The sequence below is a fragment of the Myotis nattereri genome (genome assembly GCF_964212035.1).
Source record: "Myotis nattereri genome assembly, chromosome: 3".
Classification (NCBI taxonomy): Eukaryota; Metazoa; Chordata; class Mammalia; order Chiroptera; family Vespertilionidae; genus Myotis; species Myotis nattereri.
The window spans coordinates 151,902,653-151,921,354 of NC_138077.1; the positions used below are offsets into that span (position 1 = coordinate 151,902,653).

An 18,702-nucleotide genomic window follows, 5' to 3' on the forward strand; every position below is an offset into this window, starting at 1 on the left:
AAGGGCCATTAGCTCAGCCTGGAAGACCAGTCCATCTCCTGCAGGAGGTGGGCGCCTGTACCAAATTTTGAAGGAGGAGTGTGGGTTAATGTGTTAATGGGGAAAGGAAAGTTTTCTCTGTGAACCCTTCAAGGATATGGGTCTCTATTCCTAGAGCCTAGCACAATGCCTACCATTTACTAAGTGATAGAAGGCATAAGTGGCTGAATCTGACCATAGCTTCCTTATGGTGGTGCTTTTTGTTTGTATCTTTGATCATAAAGAGTCACTTATATAGATGATAAATAAGGTTGACTCTGGATGGAGTTCAGCGATCCACTGTATCCTCAAGTCTGTCAAGTATTTCCAGTAGATCAAAGAGGCGGGTAAGAAAACATTTCTGTATTTCAATCTCCTTCTGATTTTCTAACTAAATCTTTACTAATGGGCCTAAAAGTTCTCCTCAGTAAACCTTCCATTTTCTGGAAAAAAGAGTCTTTCATGTTAAGTCTTTTCAACTGTATTGTCATCCTGCTTTCATTACAATATTCACTGCCCATCCTGAGGTCGTAATCATAGGACATGAGGGGACTTATATCCCACCATGTAATTTAGAACAACCCAGGTGAAGGTAGAGTTCAGAGTGTTCTTAGGCATTCAATCATCCATTAGTCACTATATTTAGGAAAACATACCGTCATGCTTCCAGATTTATCAAGAACCAAGCACACAATTCTATCTCTGATCCTCAGCAATGAGAAGACAGGTGAAGGGGGTGATTCCACCATAGGTGTGGTGTTTTTAAAATCCTCAGAGTTGCTGATCACCTCCCATGTGCTTCTGAATTCGCACTTCTTGTTTTGTAGGCTTGGAGCTTCTCCATTATGGTTTTCTTTATTACAGAATTTAACAACCTAAAGGTTAATAAGATGAAAAAAAGTGTTACATATGATGCATTTAAACATTCAACTAAAAATTTGATAAAAATAAAAAATCTACTATGCAAATAGGCGTTTTGTTTAATGAAATTTGATTCATTGAGGAATCATAGAATACTAAAGTGGATTTTCAATGGTAGTAATAATAAATAGCACTAGTTGAGTACTTACTATGTGCCAGTCAATGTTCAAAGAACTCTATATTAATACATTTAATCCCTCAGGTCACCTGCACAGATATTTTATAAACGTGATAACATGCCCTTTGATTATAAATATACTATATGAAGAAATAATTGACATACTTACAGAAGTAATACCTTGCATAAACATTATGGATGTCGTTTCAGTTTGATCTTTGTCAGGGAAAAATTGACAATTTTTTTCATATAGTTTTGTCTTACGATCAATTTTACATTTATTAGATACACAGCTATTTCCTTGACATTTATTAACTCTATTCAGACCAGTAATACCTGTGGAACACCTGAAAATAAGTGACAGTTAGTCTTTGAGGCAACCTAACCAGTAACAATTTTTTGAAAATCTTAAGTGTTTCTATTCACAATGATCCTTATATCAAGGTTTTTATTCGTATTTGACAGTAAAGTGTAAGGATTTCTACCAGAGCAGTTCTCCAAGAAATTTCAGAGGGAAATTTTAAGTGGTATCCCCAGTATATGCAATGGCTGAGCTATCTGCTGAGATTAAAATGTTGCTGCTGACCTGTTAACACTAATGACTCTAGGCTCCCCTTTTCCAAACATCTCTCCCGGCAGCCTTGTGGAAATAAATGCATTGCAGGCATCTCCGCAAGATAACTTGTGAAACCATTTCCTCTTGGTACCACCTTAGCTTAAAATTCTTTATAGATTCCTCCTACCCCCCAAAAGATACCTCTAAAACAATGGGATGTGGCATAACTATAAGTATTATTATTATTGAAGGAGCATTTTTATCCAAAGTGAAATGTGGCCTGAAGGAAAGACTGAAGTATGCCTAGGACAGTAAAGAATGGTGGAGGCATTTTAGACATAGGTTTTGTTGCATGGAATTGGCCACAGGTGTCAGTGATTATAACAAACATGCTGGCGTGTGAATATATCCCACCTATTCAGTGTGTTTCCAATTCATATTTAAGAAATAATGGGGGGTGATGGCAAGTGACCGAGGAGTAGGGGAGGCTGGGGGGAGGTCAATGGGGAAAAGAAGGAGACATATATACTACTATTTGTAATACCTTAAATAATAAGTTAATTAATTTTAAAAAAACAATGACTAGCTTTCATTCAGTAATTTAGAGTCTCCTACAAATATGTATGCTACTATTGCCTCAGAACTCAGTGAATATAATGATGTTATCTCTACTAACAATCATGATGAATTTTGCACAGTATAAACTAGACATTTAGGGGGAATATAATGAAACAAATATAATCAATGTAATATTCTCTAAAATATGCATCCTGAAAGTGGTGCTATGGCTAATAAAGGGCTTTCATTGAAATCATATATCTTAGAGTTTATACATTTTTGATAAGTCCCAAGCCCCAGCAGGGCATTTAAGTTTGAGTAAACTGATGGTAGACAATTTTAGATAGATTTCCTCCACCCATTCTGTACTGTTAAACTCAGAACCAAAGGATTATCTGTAATTAACTGTGATGTTAGATTGGTATTTTTAAAGTGAATTTTATAAATCTCAGGAAATTTCTGTTATGGTTCCTTGTAGCTGGTTGATTTTTTTTACTCAGCCTGCAGTTACCAGTATTTATTAACCATTTTTCCATTCTTGTTTTGAAATGAGTTCTGGAAGCCATGGTGGAGAGGTATAAAAATATGTCAATTTGGCTTCCAAATGTTCTTGAAGTTATGTGTATTTTAAATGGGAAACTAGCCACTTTTAGATATATTTTCTTTTTTAAAAAGGACACTGTTTTTATGTTATGGTGTCTAGTATCTGCATTGGGACAAAGGAATGATTGGCATTTCAAATAAATATAAATCAAACTAAGGAAGTGATGGCCTGACGTAACGGAAGAAAATGTAAATGGTCATGCCTTGTTGCTTCAATTCTTTTAGACGAAGCGCTGTAGAAAGGTTCATCGTCATTGTACTCATCAAAAACTCCCCAGCGGAGATGGGCCCATTCATGGACAAGTAGTCTGCCTGTGGGAAAATATTTCAAATATATGATCATAATTCAAGTGACAAAATTTGCCCTTCAAATATTTTAAGCAATGGGTTTTTAAATAAAAAATAATTATACTTAGGTTTTAAATAACTGCCAATATTTATATTTTCCTTTGTAAAAAAGCATATATAACATTATATTGAATTATAATATGATATATAGTATAGTATCTTTTTATTCTACAACGTTAAATCATTGAAACTTTTTTGTGTGTATGTATGTATATGCCAGTGATGGTGAACCTTTTGAGCTCAATGTGTCAGCATTTTGAAAAACCTTAACTCTGGTGCTGTGTCACATATAGAAATTTTTTGATATTTGCAACCATAGTAAAACAAAGATTTATATTTTTGGTATTTATTTTATATATTTTAAATGCCATTTAACAAAGGAAAATCAACCAAAAAAATGAGTTCAAGTGTCACCTCTGACACGCGTGTCGTAGGTTCGCCATCACTGGCATATGCTATGAACAGAATAGACTGGGCTTTAGGTTTTGGTTAATGGGGGTGGGGAACAAAAAGTCTTACATATTACAATGGTTTTTTGGTTCTACAAAGTTCACTCCTACTAACAACATAAACATATAGGTAAAATTTGTGGTACTAAAATTTCATGGGAGCACAATTAAATTTTTAAAAATGTCTACAAATGTTCCTTAAGGATTTGATAATGAAAAAATAAAGATTGAAAACACAGCTATTGATTATATATAATGTTGGGGCTATCAAACAGAAGTGATTAATTTATTATATGAAATTAAGTTTTATTAATTATATTTTCAACACTATACTAGGTACTAGGAAATATAAAGATGAGTAGGATGTATTCCTTTTCTAGAATAGACTTAGAAGGAGTCAGAATAAAAAAATTTTTTCTAATAATTTCAGGGTAAATGGAAAAATAAAGGTACACCCATAACTTGAAATGCAGAAAGAAAAAACAAGTAGACTTTTTGCTTCATCAATATTAGGAAAAACTTCAAAGGAAATAGAAATGGAGAAGGAGAAGATGGAAATATAGTTTGTTCTGCTACCATGTGTTTCTCTAACTCAAATGAACTCATAAGATTCAAAAATTAGAGGAAAATGTCAGTATTATGCAAAAGTCGTTTTTCTTCTTTAAGTCCTTGCTACTCAAACTGTGTTCCTTGACCCACCAGTATCAGCATCATGGGGGAGCTAACAAGAAATGCAGAATCTTGGGTCTACTCTAGATCTACTGAATCAGAAACTGTTCCCTAAGTTATTCTTCTACATTTTAAACTTTAAAAGCACTTGTGTAAGATTTTCTAAGCAACTGGAGTCCAATTAGTGATTTTGGAATTATATATAACCTTCAGTATAGGAGGGAAAAAACCCTCATCTCACTTAAATTCCTCAGATCATAGAAATGTGGTGAATTTTAAATAAACATAAAATTGCCTGCACCTGTGGCTTCCTTTTTACAGTGGTCTACTCTTACACTTGCTTTTTTCACAACTCATGGCAGGTTGCCCTGCTTCCCAAGCCCACCTTAATTTGTTAAGAAAGTAGAGTTCAGATCTCACCACACACACACACACACACACACACACACACACACACACACACAACTATGTGAGGAGATTTTATGCTATTTAGCTTGACTGTAGTAATAATTTCACCATTCAATAAGTATATGTATATCAAATCAGCATGTTGTATGCCTTAAATGTATACAATTTTTATTGCAAGAAAAGCAGCTCCTCTAACTTAGAATTTCATTCACATCTATATCATTGTCTCAGTTCCTACTAAGCCTGTTCTCTTTTCTAATAGCATTTCACTCTGTGTGTGCTTGCATCTGTACTTTTAAAATCTACTATGATGGCAGCTTCCAGCCAAACTGAGCTATGGCCAAGATTGTTTAAATGTTCTTTCCAGGTACCTATTGTTATTATTCTTACTATATTTATTATAAATTGCATATATTTTGAGGACTCTCTTCTTAATCTTGTTGTTCAAGAGCCATGTTGTTTTTAGAACATTGTTTTCAGCATGTGAGTTTTTCACAAACACATGTATCACATTATAGGAAAAGCTCCTGTCTAAGAGCAAGGGGGAAAGCTACCCATTATGGAATAGGGCTGAGGTGAGGGTATGACAAAAGAACAAGAGCTCAAGTGGGGATGTTAGCTTTAAAATTAGAGAAAATCCTTCTTGTCTAGTACAGGTGCAGGTAGACATGAATTTGGAAGTAGAGAAAAAGATAGGGGTTCTATTTCTCAATCAAGGCATCTGTTGATTGATGGGATTGAAAAAAAAGTGGCTACAGATCTTGAGAAAAATGGTACAAGTTTTAGAACAGCTGCTTAGGAATGAGAAAGGGAGTTGAGAAGATGCAAGTACAACATTATTGAGTAGCTGTGAGGACTTCACTAAGTTTGAAAAATGTATTTTTGTAATGATACCGATTAGCTTTGTAATTTTCTTTCACAATCTTGAAAACATTAACAGGAGCAAAAGGAAACTAGCTGGAAATTTAGTAGAGAGGATTTGGCAAATTGAATGAAACATAAGGATAAGAGTGGTGAGGGAATTGAGCTATTTACACTTTGCTGGACCTGCCATATAAAGAAAAAATTATAGTTAGAAGGGAGCAAAGGTTAGAGGTGCCAAGGAGAAGAAATGTGATTCGACTAAAGTATGGGGAGAGTTATGATTCAGATGGCATGAGATGGGATGGAGCTTTCAAGACTGGTTGGGAAACAGGTAATGAGAACCAGGTTTGAGTGTTTGACAAAAACAAGGGACTTAATGAATGCTCATTGAAGGGACAGTGGAAGAGAGGTGATCTTGGGGTATGTGGGTTCAGGAATGTTTTCCTGTGTAGTGATATGTGAAATGATGTGCTTTAAGTTCATTTGAACCAATGACCTTAACTTTTAGACTGAACTAGATGAAATTACCACTTTTTTATAGGTAAAAATGGTCAGTAACAGACAAGTACATCTAGTTCAACCAAATAGGTTGAATAATGGTATAGCAATTACAGCCCCTGAGTGTTTTCTCTTGGCCAGGAACTGTAATCTTGTCTCTTTTCAGCTTTTCACACATCTGCCTTCCATTAAGGTGGCATGTGATTAATATACAGCTGTGGAGAACTGGAATATTAAGATTTGAAAAGTAGGCTTAAGAAAAATATTTATTATTATTGCCCTGTGTTCAAATCTCTGTAGACACTCTACTGAGAACAGTTGCATGGATTACCTAATTTAATATTCACAACAATTCTGTACAGTAGTAGCTCCTCTAGTCACCATTTTACAGGAAATAAGCACAGAGAGTCTAGCTCACTTGTCCAAGGTCACATAGAGCTGATAACTAGGGGAGCCAGGATTTGAACCTATACACTCTGGCTCCAGGGTTTGTGCATTTAACTTGGGTACACACCTGCTTATTGGAATCACTGCAAAATATATATTAATCTAATTCTTACCTGTTGGTCCATATTCATTTTGTTTTTTCCCAAGTACAACATCAGGGGTGAAATGAATGTATTCTCCTTTTTCTTCACACTGTTTAAAATGCTTGGTGTATGGTTCATCTCTATCTGGTAGGGTAGGTGATGCAACTAAAACATCAGCCTGAGAATGTTTAAAAAGATTTTTAAAACATCAGAAATAGAAATGATAACATTTAGTCAGAAAAACTCTAAAACAATCAATTTGCAGTTCAATGGAGGAGTACCAGAAAATATAATATTTTAAGAGACTTGTTTTTACTCTTACATGTGTGTAGCTTTCATGTTTTGGTCTCTTGTATTGAGGGTTTTCCTCCCAAGTATCAGGAATTAATATTGATACATTTTTGAAAAAAAATCTTCTTTCTGTGGCTTCAAATAGGTAAGTAGAAGCTGCAGTCACCATGTCCTGTTATAAAAGAATATATGGCAGTGAACTGAATGAGCAGAGGTTCATTACAGGCATTTCTCAGATCAAGAGTGAATAGAAAAAGCCACTGACTAGTGAGCAGAGTCTCTGCATCCAAATTCCAACCCGGCCACCTTTCAGTCCAAAATTACAGCTTAATCCTGCACATGTAAAGGTTTTGGGTATAATTCTGCATCAAAAGGCAAATGCTTCTATTTGGTGTTAAGAGAAATTGCATTCCATGATAGACTTTAGAGTCATCTACTTGGCTCCAATGCTGGCATTAGCACTTTGTGGGTGATAGATTTTGGCCCACTTATATAATGCTCTGAACCTTAGTTTCCTTATCTCTTAAATAGACTATTACTACCTATCTTTAAGGTTGGCATAAGCATGAAACAAGTGCTCTACACATAGTCATAAAACTGTTCATATCATTACTGTTTATAAATCTAGTAGAGAATAGCCTTATTTGATGCACGTTTAGAACAGTGTGTAGGCATGAGTCATAGGAGAGGTTTTTCATTATATGTCCATTCCCCTAATAGAAGCAGCTGGGTTGAGCTGGAGCCTGGGGGTGGGGGTGGGGGGTGGAAAAATTTATAGGTAGAGCTTTTTGATCATAAACATAACTTTTCCTCTGTTATCAAGGTGAAAATAATATCATTCCATATTGTTCAGTATCCTGAACCCAAAATGCAATGATTAATAAGAGAAATAGCCCCACCCTAGAGCTTACTATGTAGTGGGGGAAATAGATGAATGAAAGGGATTTATGGTAATTTAATCTACATGATCAAACCCACTGAATAAGAAATCCTGGGTGCTAGATGATGATGTCAACCTCATCATCTTGCTGGCAACATCCCAGTCTATACTGATATTTTCTTCAAGGAAGGATCTTGTCCTCTGTGATGCTCCTGACGTAGCATAAGCCCAGGATAGCACTGTCCTTCTTTGGGAATTCCAGGGTGCTATTTTCTTTTCTGTTGAAGACAGGCCAGGGTGCTGACTCATATGTACTGAAAAGAATAGCAAACTGATTGGGTTCAGAGCCATGAGTTCAGAGAACTGAAGGCCCAGAGGACTAGCTGGGAGTCAGGAAAAGAGCTTTGAAGAGCTCCTGTAGTAGGTGGGAGGTTACCTCATCACTAGCCTAAAGCAGATGAAAGAATTCTCTACCTGTTCCCTAAGGATACCGCCCCCCCCCCCCTTCCTTGTGTTTTGGGATATTTAGGTCTCAATGGATTGTTATCTTCTGCTTGAAGTGATGGCTCTCTCTTGTGCCCATAAGATAAAAATGTAAATGGTGGTTTAACTCACCAGGAAGAAAAAGGAGAGGACTGAAATCAAACCAGAGTGAAAGAGGAAATGTTACAACTGATACCACAGAAATACAATAGATTATATGAGACAATTAAATGCCAACAAATTGGACAACCTAGAAGAAATGGAAACAATTCCTAGAAATATACAACATACAAAGACTGAATCATGAAGAAATAGAAAATCTGAACAGACCAATTACTAGTAAGGGGATTGAATCAGTAATCACTCCCCTGCCCAAAAGTCCAAGACCAGACAGCATTACTGGCAAATTATATCAAACATTCAAAGAAGAATTGGAGGAAGGAACACTTCCAAACTCATTTTATGAGGCCAGCATTATTTTGATACTGAAACCAGATAAAGATGACACAAGAAAAGAAAGTTACAGGCTAATATCCCTAATGAATATGGATGTAAAAATTCTCTATGACACTCTAATAAACTATTAGCAAACTGAATTCAACTATACATTAAAATGATCATACACCATGATCAATTGGGATTTATTCCAGGGATACAAGAATGGTCTGACATTTGCAAATCAAATAACATGATATACCTGATTAACAAAATGAAGGATAAGAATCATATGATCATATCAATAGATGCAGATAAAGCATTTGACAAAATTCAACACCCATTTGTGATAAATCTCCCCACAAAGTCGTTATAGAAGGAATGTGCCTCAAAATAATAAAGGCCATGTATGACAAGTCCATAGCTAACATCAGACACAATGGTGAAAAAATAAAAGCTTTCCCTCTAAGGCAGTGGTTCTCAACCTTCTGGCCCTTTAAATACAGTTCCTCATGTTGTGACCCAGCCATAAAATTATTTTCGATGCTACTTCATAACTGTAATGTTGGTACTGTTATGAATTGTAATGTAAATATCTGATATGCAGGATGGTCTTAGGCGACCCCTGTGAAAGGGTCTTTCAACCGCCAAAGGGGTCGCGACCCACAGGTTGAGAACCGCTGCTCTAAGGTCAGGAATGAGACAAGAATGCCCAGTCTTGCCACAGCATTGGAAGTCCTAGCCAGAGCAGTTAGGCCAGAAAAAGAAATAAAAGACACCAAAATCAGAAAGGCAGAAAGAAAACTATCACTATTTGGAGATGGCATGAAATTATATATGAGAGCCCTAAGAATACACCAAAAAAACAAAAAAATAACAAAAAACAACCCACAAAAAACTTGTTGGAACTCATAAATGGATTCAGTAAAGTTATAGGATACAAAATCAATATAAAGTATATGTTTCATTTATATACACTAATAAGGAGCTATCAGAAAGAGCAATTAAGATAATCCCATTTATAGTTGCATCAAAAAGAATACAATGCCTAGGAATAATTTTAACCAAGGAGGTGAAATTTCTGTACACTTCAAACTATAAGACATTGATTAAAGAAATCTAGATGGTAGAAATAAATGGAAAGCTATTCCTTGCTCATGAATTAGAAGAATCAATAGTGTTAAAATGTTGATACTAGCCAATACAATATACAGATTCAATTCAATCCCTATGAAAAATGCCATTTTTTTTTTTTGCACAGAAATAGAACAACTAATCCTAAATTTTTTGTGAAACCACAAAAGATTCTGAATAGCCAAAGCAATTTGAAAGAACAAAGCTGGAATCATCACACTTCCTGATTTCAAACTATACTACATAGCAGTAGTAATAAAAATGTATGGTATTGGCATAAAAGCAGACACATAGTTCAGTGGAAAAGAATCAGAATTCCAGAAATAAACCCGCATTTATATTCTCAATTAATTTATGACCAGGAGCCAAGAATATACACTTGTGCAAGGACCATATCTTCAATAATTGGTGTTGTGGGCAACCAGGAGTGGCTCAGTTGGTTAAGCATTGTCCTGTGCACCAAAAGGTTGCTGGTTTGTTCAATCCCAGGTCAGGGGTCAGGGCATGTACAGAAGGCAATTGATCAATGTTTCTCACATCGATATTTCTCTCTCTCTCTCCATTCCTCTTTCTAAAAATGTCCTCGGGTAAGGATTTAAAAAGTACTTTTATTTTAATTTAAAAAAATGGTGTTGGGAAAACTGGGCATACCCATATGAAAGAATGGTACTCAACCACTATCTTACACTATATACAAAAACTAACTCAAAATGCATTAAAGATCTGAAACTATAGAACTCCTAGAAGAAAACATAAGCTCTCTGACATTGGTCTTGGCAATGATTTTTTTTTTTACATCAAAAAGCAAAGGTAATAGCAAAAAGTAAAAACAAACCCAAACAAAGAAACAAAAAACAAACTAGTTGAAAAATAGGCAGAGGATCTGAAGAGACATTTTTCAAAAGAATACATACAAATGGCCACCTGGTACATAAAAAGTTGCTCAATATCATTATCATCAGGGAAATGCTAAGTAGGACCACAAAGAGGCATTACCTCACCCCTGTAAGAATGACTGTCATAAAAAAGATAAGAAATAATAAGTGTTGGCAAGGATGTGGAGAAAGGGAACCCTTGTGCACTGTTGGTTGAAATGTAAGTTGGTGCAGCCACTATGAAAAGCAGTGTGGAGGTTCCTGAAAAAACTTAAGAATAGAACTAACATTTGATAGAGAAATTCCACTACTGGTTATTTATTAGAAATAAATAAAAACACTAATTTGAAAAGATATATGTACCCCTATATTCATTGCAGCATTATTTATAGTGGTCAAGACATGGAAGCAAACTAAGTGTCCATATATGGATGAATGGATAAAGACGATGTGGTATATATAAACAGTGGAATATTATGAAGCCACTAAAAAGAAGGAAATCCTGCCATTTCTAACAACATGGATGGACCTCGAGGTTATTATGCCTAAAATAAATCAGAGAAGGACAAATATGGTACAATCCCACTTATATGTGGAACAAAAAAAGAAAAAAAAAAACAACAACAAAAACTGAGCTCATAGGTACAGAGAATAAATTGGTAGTTTTCAGATGCTTTTGGGTGGGAAAAGTGGCTCAATGGGTGAAGGGGGTCAAAAGTTACAAACTTGTAGTTATTAATAAGTCATGGTAATAAAATGCATAGCTTGGTGACTATATATATAAAAGGCTAAGTGACCATTGACTGACAGGTTGTTAGGTATGACATGCACTGACCACCAGGGGGCAGATGCTCAATGCAAGAGCTATGGAGCTGCAGTGACTCGGCAGCGGCAGTTCTCTGGTGACACACCTTGGAAATAGAGAGGAAGGAGCCCTATCCCCACAAGCCAGGCCGAGGGATCCCACCTGCCAGAGGGACCCTGCTCACTCTGCAGATGCCCTTTGAGCACCACCCCAGGTGCAGCCGGCCAGGGAGGGACCATGGGAGGTTGGCTCCAGGGTGTGTCTGGCCCATCTCGCCCGGTTTTGCCCCACAGGCAACCTTCTAATTAATTTCTTTTCAATGTGCACAAATCTGTGCACCAGGCCTCTAGTAGTTAATAAGACTGTATTGTATATTAGAAGTCACTAAAATAGCAAACCAAATGTTTTTAGTAAAAAAATTTTGTAACTATGTTATAGTGATGGATGTTAACTAGACTTATTTTGGTGACTGTTTTGTAATATATACAAATATAAAATCATTACACTGTACACATGAAATTAATATACTATGTCAATTATATCTCAAAAAAATTTTAAAATGTATATATGGTGGTCTGAATTATAGTAACAACTGGAAATATGGGGTTGTTAACATACAGTTGTGTGGGCTGTGCATTGTATAACTTCAAAGGATTTTATTTGCTTGGAGTCTGCATGGTCCTTTGGACAGTCTTGGATAGTGGAATGGTCTCAGGTCATGGAGGTATTTTAGAGACCCTATATCAGATGACTGTGATCTCCTGGAGCATAGTAGGGTGGCTAATAATTGTTCCTGCAAGTTTTTCAAGCAGAATTCCTATAATATCCATTCTAAATTGTTTCTCAGAATGCCTATAGTATTCTAGTTGTATTAAAGAGGATTAAGATATCAGTGTTTCCAAAACTACATACTCTCAAACTAAAAAGACATAAATACAGGAATAAAGAAAGTTGACATTTGACATCTCATGTCATAAATTATGAATTTATTCATGATAAATTTTATCGTGATTAGATGTTATTCCAGGAGTAAAGTTATGTTCACATGTTGGTTCACTGGTTACATAAAAAGAGTGATTTTTCTCGTCTTACACAAGCCAGAACTCAAACTCTGGTTTGTAAGTGAGTCTTCAAAACCTATGTATGTACTGGATCTCTGCTCTGATTGTGCTACATAGGAAACCCTTGAAAAATCATTTAATTTCTCCAAACCCCAGTTTTCTCTTTTATAAAATGTGGATGATAGTGTTTTACATGCTTTTCTGATATTGTAAATGCAAGGACTTTGTAGAGGACTGAATGACAGTTAGGAAACATTGTGTCATCTAGGAATGTCTGTTAACAATTGAATTTTTAGCTATGTTTTCAGTAGAGGACCATTTTAGCAATTCTTTTTACCCCTACAATTAAGTCTTCCAAATACTGATTTCTGAGGTTCAGAAGTATTTCAAACTGATCTACTGTCCCTGGACACGAAGAAGCCATCATTCAGAATCAGCTATTCAAGCCTGTGTTCTTTAGTAAAGGGATATTCATCTTCCCCTGGAATTCAAATGTATCAGTAAGTGACCTTTACTATGCTGCAAGAGTTTATACAGCCTGGGAGGTGTGGCTCAGTGATTGAGCATTGACCTATGAACCAGGAGGTCAAGGTTCGATTCCCAGTCAGGGCACATGCCTGGGTTACAGGCTCAGTCCCCAGCAGGGGGCATGCAGGAGGCAGCTGATCAATGATTCTCTCTCATCATTGATGTTTCTATCTCTCTCTCTTCCCCCTTCCTCTCTGAAATCAATATATATTTTAAAGAGTTTATACAAAATGAGTAATAAATGGCACCTACAGAATCACCTGCTCACAATTCAGGTCATGCCTATCAGCGTTTGCTGGATAACAGTACCCATGCAGAAGGCTAAAACAGTGAGCATAAGGCCACAGTAGTGGAGGAATTGAATATAAGGCATTAGTAAATGTGATTATCAGGGACAGGGGAAATCTACATGGCTATAACACCAATCCCTTTATTACAAGGAATGTTACAATTGATAGAACCTTTAGAAATACAGTTCTTGGTTCAGTTCTGTTGTCTTTCTCTTCACTGTCCACACTACCTAATGAACTCATTGGTTCTCCTGGCTTTAAATCTCACCTACACACTGATGACTCCCCAATTTTTATCTGCACCCAAATTTTCCTCCTGAACTCTGATTCCTATCTCCATCTACGAGGGTATCTAATAAGCATCTCAATTCAAAATATCCCAAACTAACTCCTGATATCTCAGCTGCCAGATGATCACTGAAGTCTTCTCTTTCCCTGTTGATGATAATCCCATCTTTCCAAGTGTATAGGCCAAAACCCCTGAAGTCTTGTTTGACTCCTATCTCGCCTTCCTACCTTCCCCTACTCCACGTACATCTAAATCATCAACAAATGTGTCTATGACACCATCAGAATATGTTCAGAATCACACCACTTTATAGATCTCTACCAGAATATCCTTGTTCCTAATCACCATCGCTTCTACCCTACAACAGCTTCCTACCTGATGTCCCTCTACACCTCCATGCTGTGCAGAGCTTTTACAGGATTAGTGACAAGTGGAAGCTTTCTACCGCGTTTCCTCAACACTACAGTCAGTGTGATTTTAGAACATGTATGAGGGAGCACACCTCTCCTCTGTTCAGAATCCTTCCATGGATTCCTGTCCCACGCAGAGTAAAAGCCCACTTTTTTCCATGGGCCTGGGCCCTGCTACCTCTCCAACGTCAGCTCTCCCACCCTTCCTCCTGCTCATTTACAGTTGTTTCCATGGTCCAAATAAGCATGCTATCACCTCCATGCTGCTGCTCCCTCTATTCTGTACCCAAGATTTTCAATGGGCTCCCTCCCCCACTCATCTCACGTCTCTGCTTGGAGGTCACATCAACATAGAGGCTTTCCCTGTCTTCCCTACATTCTCCCCCTATCCCACCCTGACCAACAGTGCCTACGCCCTTTATTGGTTTATTTTTATGCCATTGCAACTCACCACCAACTGTTCTGCTACACGTTTATATGTTTAATTATCTGTATCTGAAAAGAATGTACACTACATAAGGGAAGGGAAGGATCCTTCCTTTCTTTCTTACCTTTATTTTTTCTATTAGTGTTTCACTCACTGTTGCCTTGCTATAAGCATTCAATAATTGTTTAAAGAACAGACAAGTCTAAACCCTGGCTGGGTAGCTTAGTTCGTTAGAACATTGTCAAGATACACCAATGTTGCTGATTCAATCCCTGGTCAGGGCACATACAAGAGTCAACCAATGAATGAATAAATAAGTGGAACAACAAATATGTGAATATTTCTCTCTCCCTCCCCCTCAAATCAATACATTAAAAAAACAAAAACAAAGAACAGACAAGTCCAACTGCTCATCTACACATGAAGAAACAGGATCAGGGAGGTCCCGTGCCTTGTCTTTGGTCTTCCGTTGAGACAGCGGAGAACCCCGTGTACAGCCTCCAATTCCCACTGCCCTCATTGCACATGCTGTTTTTAAACTTTCTGGAGCATTCAGAAGTTTCCATAATATTTATTAACAACTAACTTTTTTTCCTTTTCTAGAATTCAAACAGAAGAAGATCCCATTTCTTTCTTACCTTTATTTTTTCAATTAGTGTTTCATTTTCTGGCACACCAGGGTTTATGGCAATGATGATGCCTTCATAGCCATTGTTATTCAGCCGAACAAAGGAAGTATCGGACCCCTGCAGCAGGTATAGGACTAAGAGGAAGACAAAACTTCTGAATAACACCATTGCTCCTCTCCAGTTGATCCTGCCCGAGGGGATTTGCTAGCTCCTTCTCTCTCTGTATATATACTCCTAATCCTTATAGGTGGGGCTGATTATGGGTTGCAGAGTGCACAAAGACCAGTGTTACATATGAGACAAAATATTTGAACTTATGTAATCATTTTATTGTCTGTTACTGTAAAAGTGATAAGAAAAATAGAAGTAATCAGATCATGTTATAAAATACATTCTCAATTTTTTACTTGGGAAGTTTTTTCTATATTTTCTAATTTTGCTTAATTTCCTAAATATGGACATATACTTTGTATTTTCTGTAGAGTGCAATGTGAAAATTAATAAAAGTTCATAATGAAATGAATAGAAGAAATAATGCTAATGTTTTTTTTTGTTTTAGAAAACAATTTAATTATTTTGATTATTTACCAAAAGTGTAAATAATAGAAGAAAATGTAAGCTTATTAAATGTAAATAACACCAAATTAGGTAAGATGTCTTTGAAATATTTAAAAAACTTTAAGTACTTTGATAAATTAAGGAAGATTTGATAAAGTTATTAGAGTAAAATTTTAACAACTTCTGCCCAGAAAATAATGAATAGAATTTGTTTTTATATAAGCATGTCAAAAAAGTCTGATAGAATGTGGACTATAACTAAACAACAAAAAAAGAGTCTGGTAGTGTACTGGTTTCTTTGAAAGCAGAATGAATAATATTAATAGATAATATTTATTTGGTGCCAACCAGGGCAGAGATTCTCTCACCTAATCCTCACCACAACTCTCTAAGGTTAAGCCTGAATATGATCTTCATTAAGCATGGGGAACACAGAGTTTCAGGAACTTGCCAAGATCGGGTAGCTCGTAATTGGCAGAGTCAGGATCTGTACCCAGCATTCCTACCTTAGAGTCCATGGATTTAATTACTTCACAATAAGGCAATGCTGTTTTATATGACAAATAATATAATAAGACTTTTTTAAAAAGGAGGAAGGGAGTCACTTTAGGAGTTGTGAGGATGAATTAAGAATGTCTAGTCCTAAAGCAAAATTAGCCAGAACTCATTAGAAACTCAGAAGAGAACTAACCAAAAAAAAAATAGAATCATAGAAAGAAAATATCTTTAAACTAAAAATTCAAATAGGAGGATACTTTCTTTCTGTCTCAAATGGATGTTTTATTGCTGTGATAAGAAAGGGTGAAGTTCACAGCTGAATGAGTAACACTTTTTTAAAAGCCACAAAAAAATGAGATTTGTCCTTTCCCATGTTAAATTTATCAATGGGAGAAGCATCTTGTATTCTGCACAGAGAGAATGAATATGGCAAGTCAAGAAAATGGGATATTAATGTTATGGTTTTTTTCTTTTTAACATCTCATCTTAGTTCATCTCTTCTCCAAGAATTTAGCTGAATAACTCTGAATTCTTCAGGGCGGGTCAGACTTCTGATTACTATGGCAACACAGAGGTCTCTTATCATGGGACTTTTAAATCGTGGGTCCTTAACATGCTAATCCTATCTAATAAAAGAGAAACATGGTAATTAGTGTATGACCGCTACCCTTCCATTGGCTAATCAGGGAAATATGCAAATTAACTGCCAGCCAAGATGGCCGCCGGCAGCCAGGCAGCTTGAAACTAACATGAGGCTTGCTTGCTTCAGTGACGGAGGAAACCAACGTTCCCCGCCTGCCTTGCTGGCCTCTGAGCCTGCAGTTTGAAACATTGTTATAAATATAGAAGCTGAACAAAACCCCAGAAACCTGCTTTCAGCGAGTCGGGATCTCAGAGCTGGAGTTGATAGAGTGTTTTGATTATAGAACCCAAACAAACCAGATACCTGCTTTCAGCAGCAGAGGCCTCAGAGCTGGAACCAGAGCTAAAGCTGGCCCAGAATAAAAGCAAAAAGAAAAAAAGGAGCAGTTGGGAGCTTCAGTCACCTGCCAGCCTGAAAACAGCCCTCAGCCCCTCATCTAGGCTGGCCAGGCACCCCAGTGGGGATCCCCATCCTGAAGGGGGTGTGACCAGCTGCAAACAGCCATCATCCCCTCACCCAGGCTGGCCAGGCACCCCAGTGGGGACCCCCACCCTGATCCAGGACACCCTTCAGGGCAAACCAGCTGGCCCCCACCCGTGCACCAGGCCTCTGTCCTATATAGTAAAACGGTAATATGCCTCCCAGCACTGGGATCAGCGGACCTGAGAGGCCTCCTGGCACCGGGATCAGCGTGACAGGGGGCAGCGCCCAAACCCCCTGATCGCCCTGCGGCTCTGTGTGTGACAGGGGGCGGGGCCACAACCTCCCTATCCGCCCTGCTCTGTTCGTGACGGGAAGGCACCCCAACCCCCTGATCAGCCCTGCTCTGTGCCTGATTGGGGGAGCTCTCCAACCCCTGATCGCCTTGAGGCTCTGTGTGTTACAGAGTGCGGCACCCCAACCCCCTGATCGGCCCTGCTCTGTGTGTGACAGGGTGTGGCGCCCCATCCCCCCCCCTCCCATGGGCCCTGCTCTGTGTGTAACGGGGTAGAGCCATAACCACCCCATTGGCCCTGCCCTGAGCGTGAGAGTGGCGGCACCCAAACCCCCTGATCGGCCCTGCTCTGTGGGTGATAGCGGGCGGTGCCTCAACCCCCCTCCACGGGCCCTGCTCTGTGTGTGATGGGGTAGAGCCATAACCTCCCAATCAGCCCTGCCCTGAGTGTGACAGTGGTGACGCCCCAACCCCCTGATGGGCCCTGCTCTGTGCGTGACAGGGGGTGGCGCCACTACCTCCCCATCGACCCTGCCTTGAGTGTGACGGGGGCAGTGCCCCAACCCCCCAATCGGCCCTACCCTGACTGTGACTGAGGGTGGCATCACAACCTCCCGATCCACCCTGCTCTGTGCATGACAGGGGGTGGCGCCCCAACTGCCCAATCGGCCCTGCTCTGAGCCTGACCAGGAGCTGCACCTAGGGATTTGGCCTGCCCTCTGCCACTCGGGAGAAGGCCTAAGCCAGCAGGGCGTTATCTCCCAAGGGGTCCCAGACTGGGAGAGGGCACAGGCCAGGCTGAGGGACTCCCTTCCGCCCCGAGTGCACAAATTTTTGTGCACCGGGCCTCTAGTAGAGTAATAATAGCCAATTTTTTTTTCTTATGAGAAGATCATTTGGATTAATATTATTGAGGCAGGGATATGGTCTATGATTTCATGGAAAAATATTTGGGATATTTTCATTTTAAAAGATGAAAGCTTCTTTTTGAATTGCAAAGGAGTTACTCATCCTTATGTAATTTTCTGAAGGCAACACTAAATTCTATTATGAGTTATTAACTAGTTTTAAAATTTTTTCTTGTTAAAGTATTAAAGATGTCCCCCTTTTCCCTCCACTCCTGTCCTCTCCCCAGGCCTTCACCCAACTATTATCTGTGTCCATGGGTGATACATATATGCATGTAAGATCTTTGGTTGATCTTTCCGCTC

At 38.2% G+C, this 18,702-nt stretch overlaps 2 protein-coding genes across 2 annotated transcripts in view; one reads left to right on the forward strand and one right to left on the reverse strand.

Moving 5' to 3' along the window:
• LOC308515845 (calcium-activated chloride channel regulator 4-like) overlaps positions 1-15,248 on the reverse strand; it is a 34,051-nt gene extending 18,803 nt beyond the window's left edge. Inside the window, exons 1-6 of the mRNA XM_081086487.1 lie at positions 15,087-15,248; positions 6,863-7,003; positions 6,571-6,718; positions 2,978-3,086; positions 1,227-1,404; positions 675-893 (exon numbers count right to left, since the gene is read on the reverse strand). Coding sequence (XP_080942613.1) covers positions 675-893; positions 1,227-1,404; positions 2,978-3,086; positions 6,571-6,718; positions 6,863-7,003; positions 15,087-15,245 — 954 coding nt within the window. The 5' untranslated portion in view covers positions 15,246-15,248. The remainder of the gene's footprint in view (positions 1-674; positions 894-1,226; positions 1,405-2,977; positions 3,087-6,570; positions 6,719-6,862; positions 7,004-15,086) is intronic.
• ODF2L (outer dense fiber of sperm tails 2 like) overlaps positions 1-18,702 on the forward strand; it is a 355,423-nt gene that overhangs the window by 93,066 nt on the left and 243,655 nt on the right. The window lies entirely within an intron of this gene.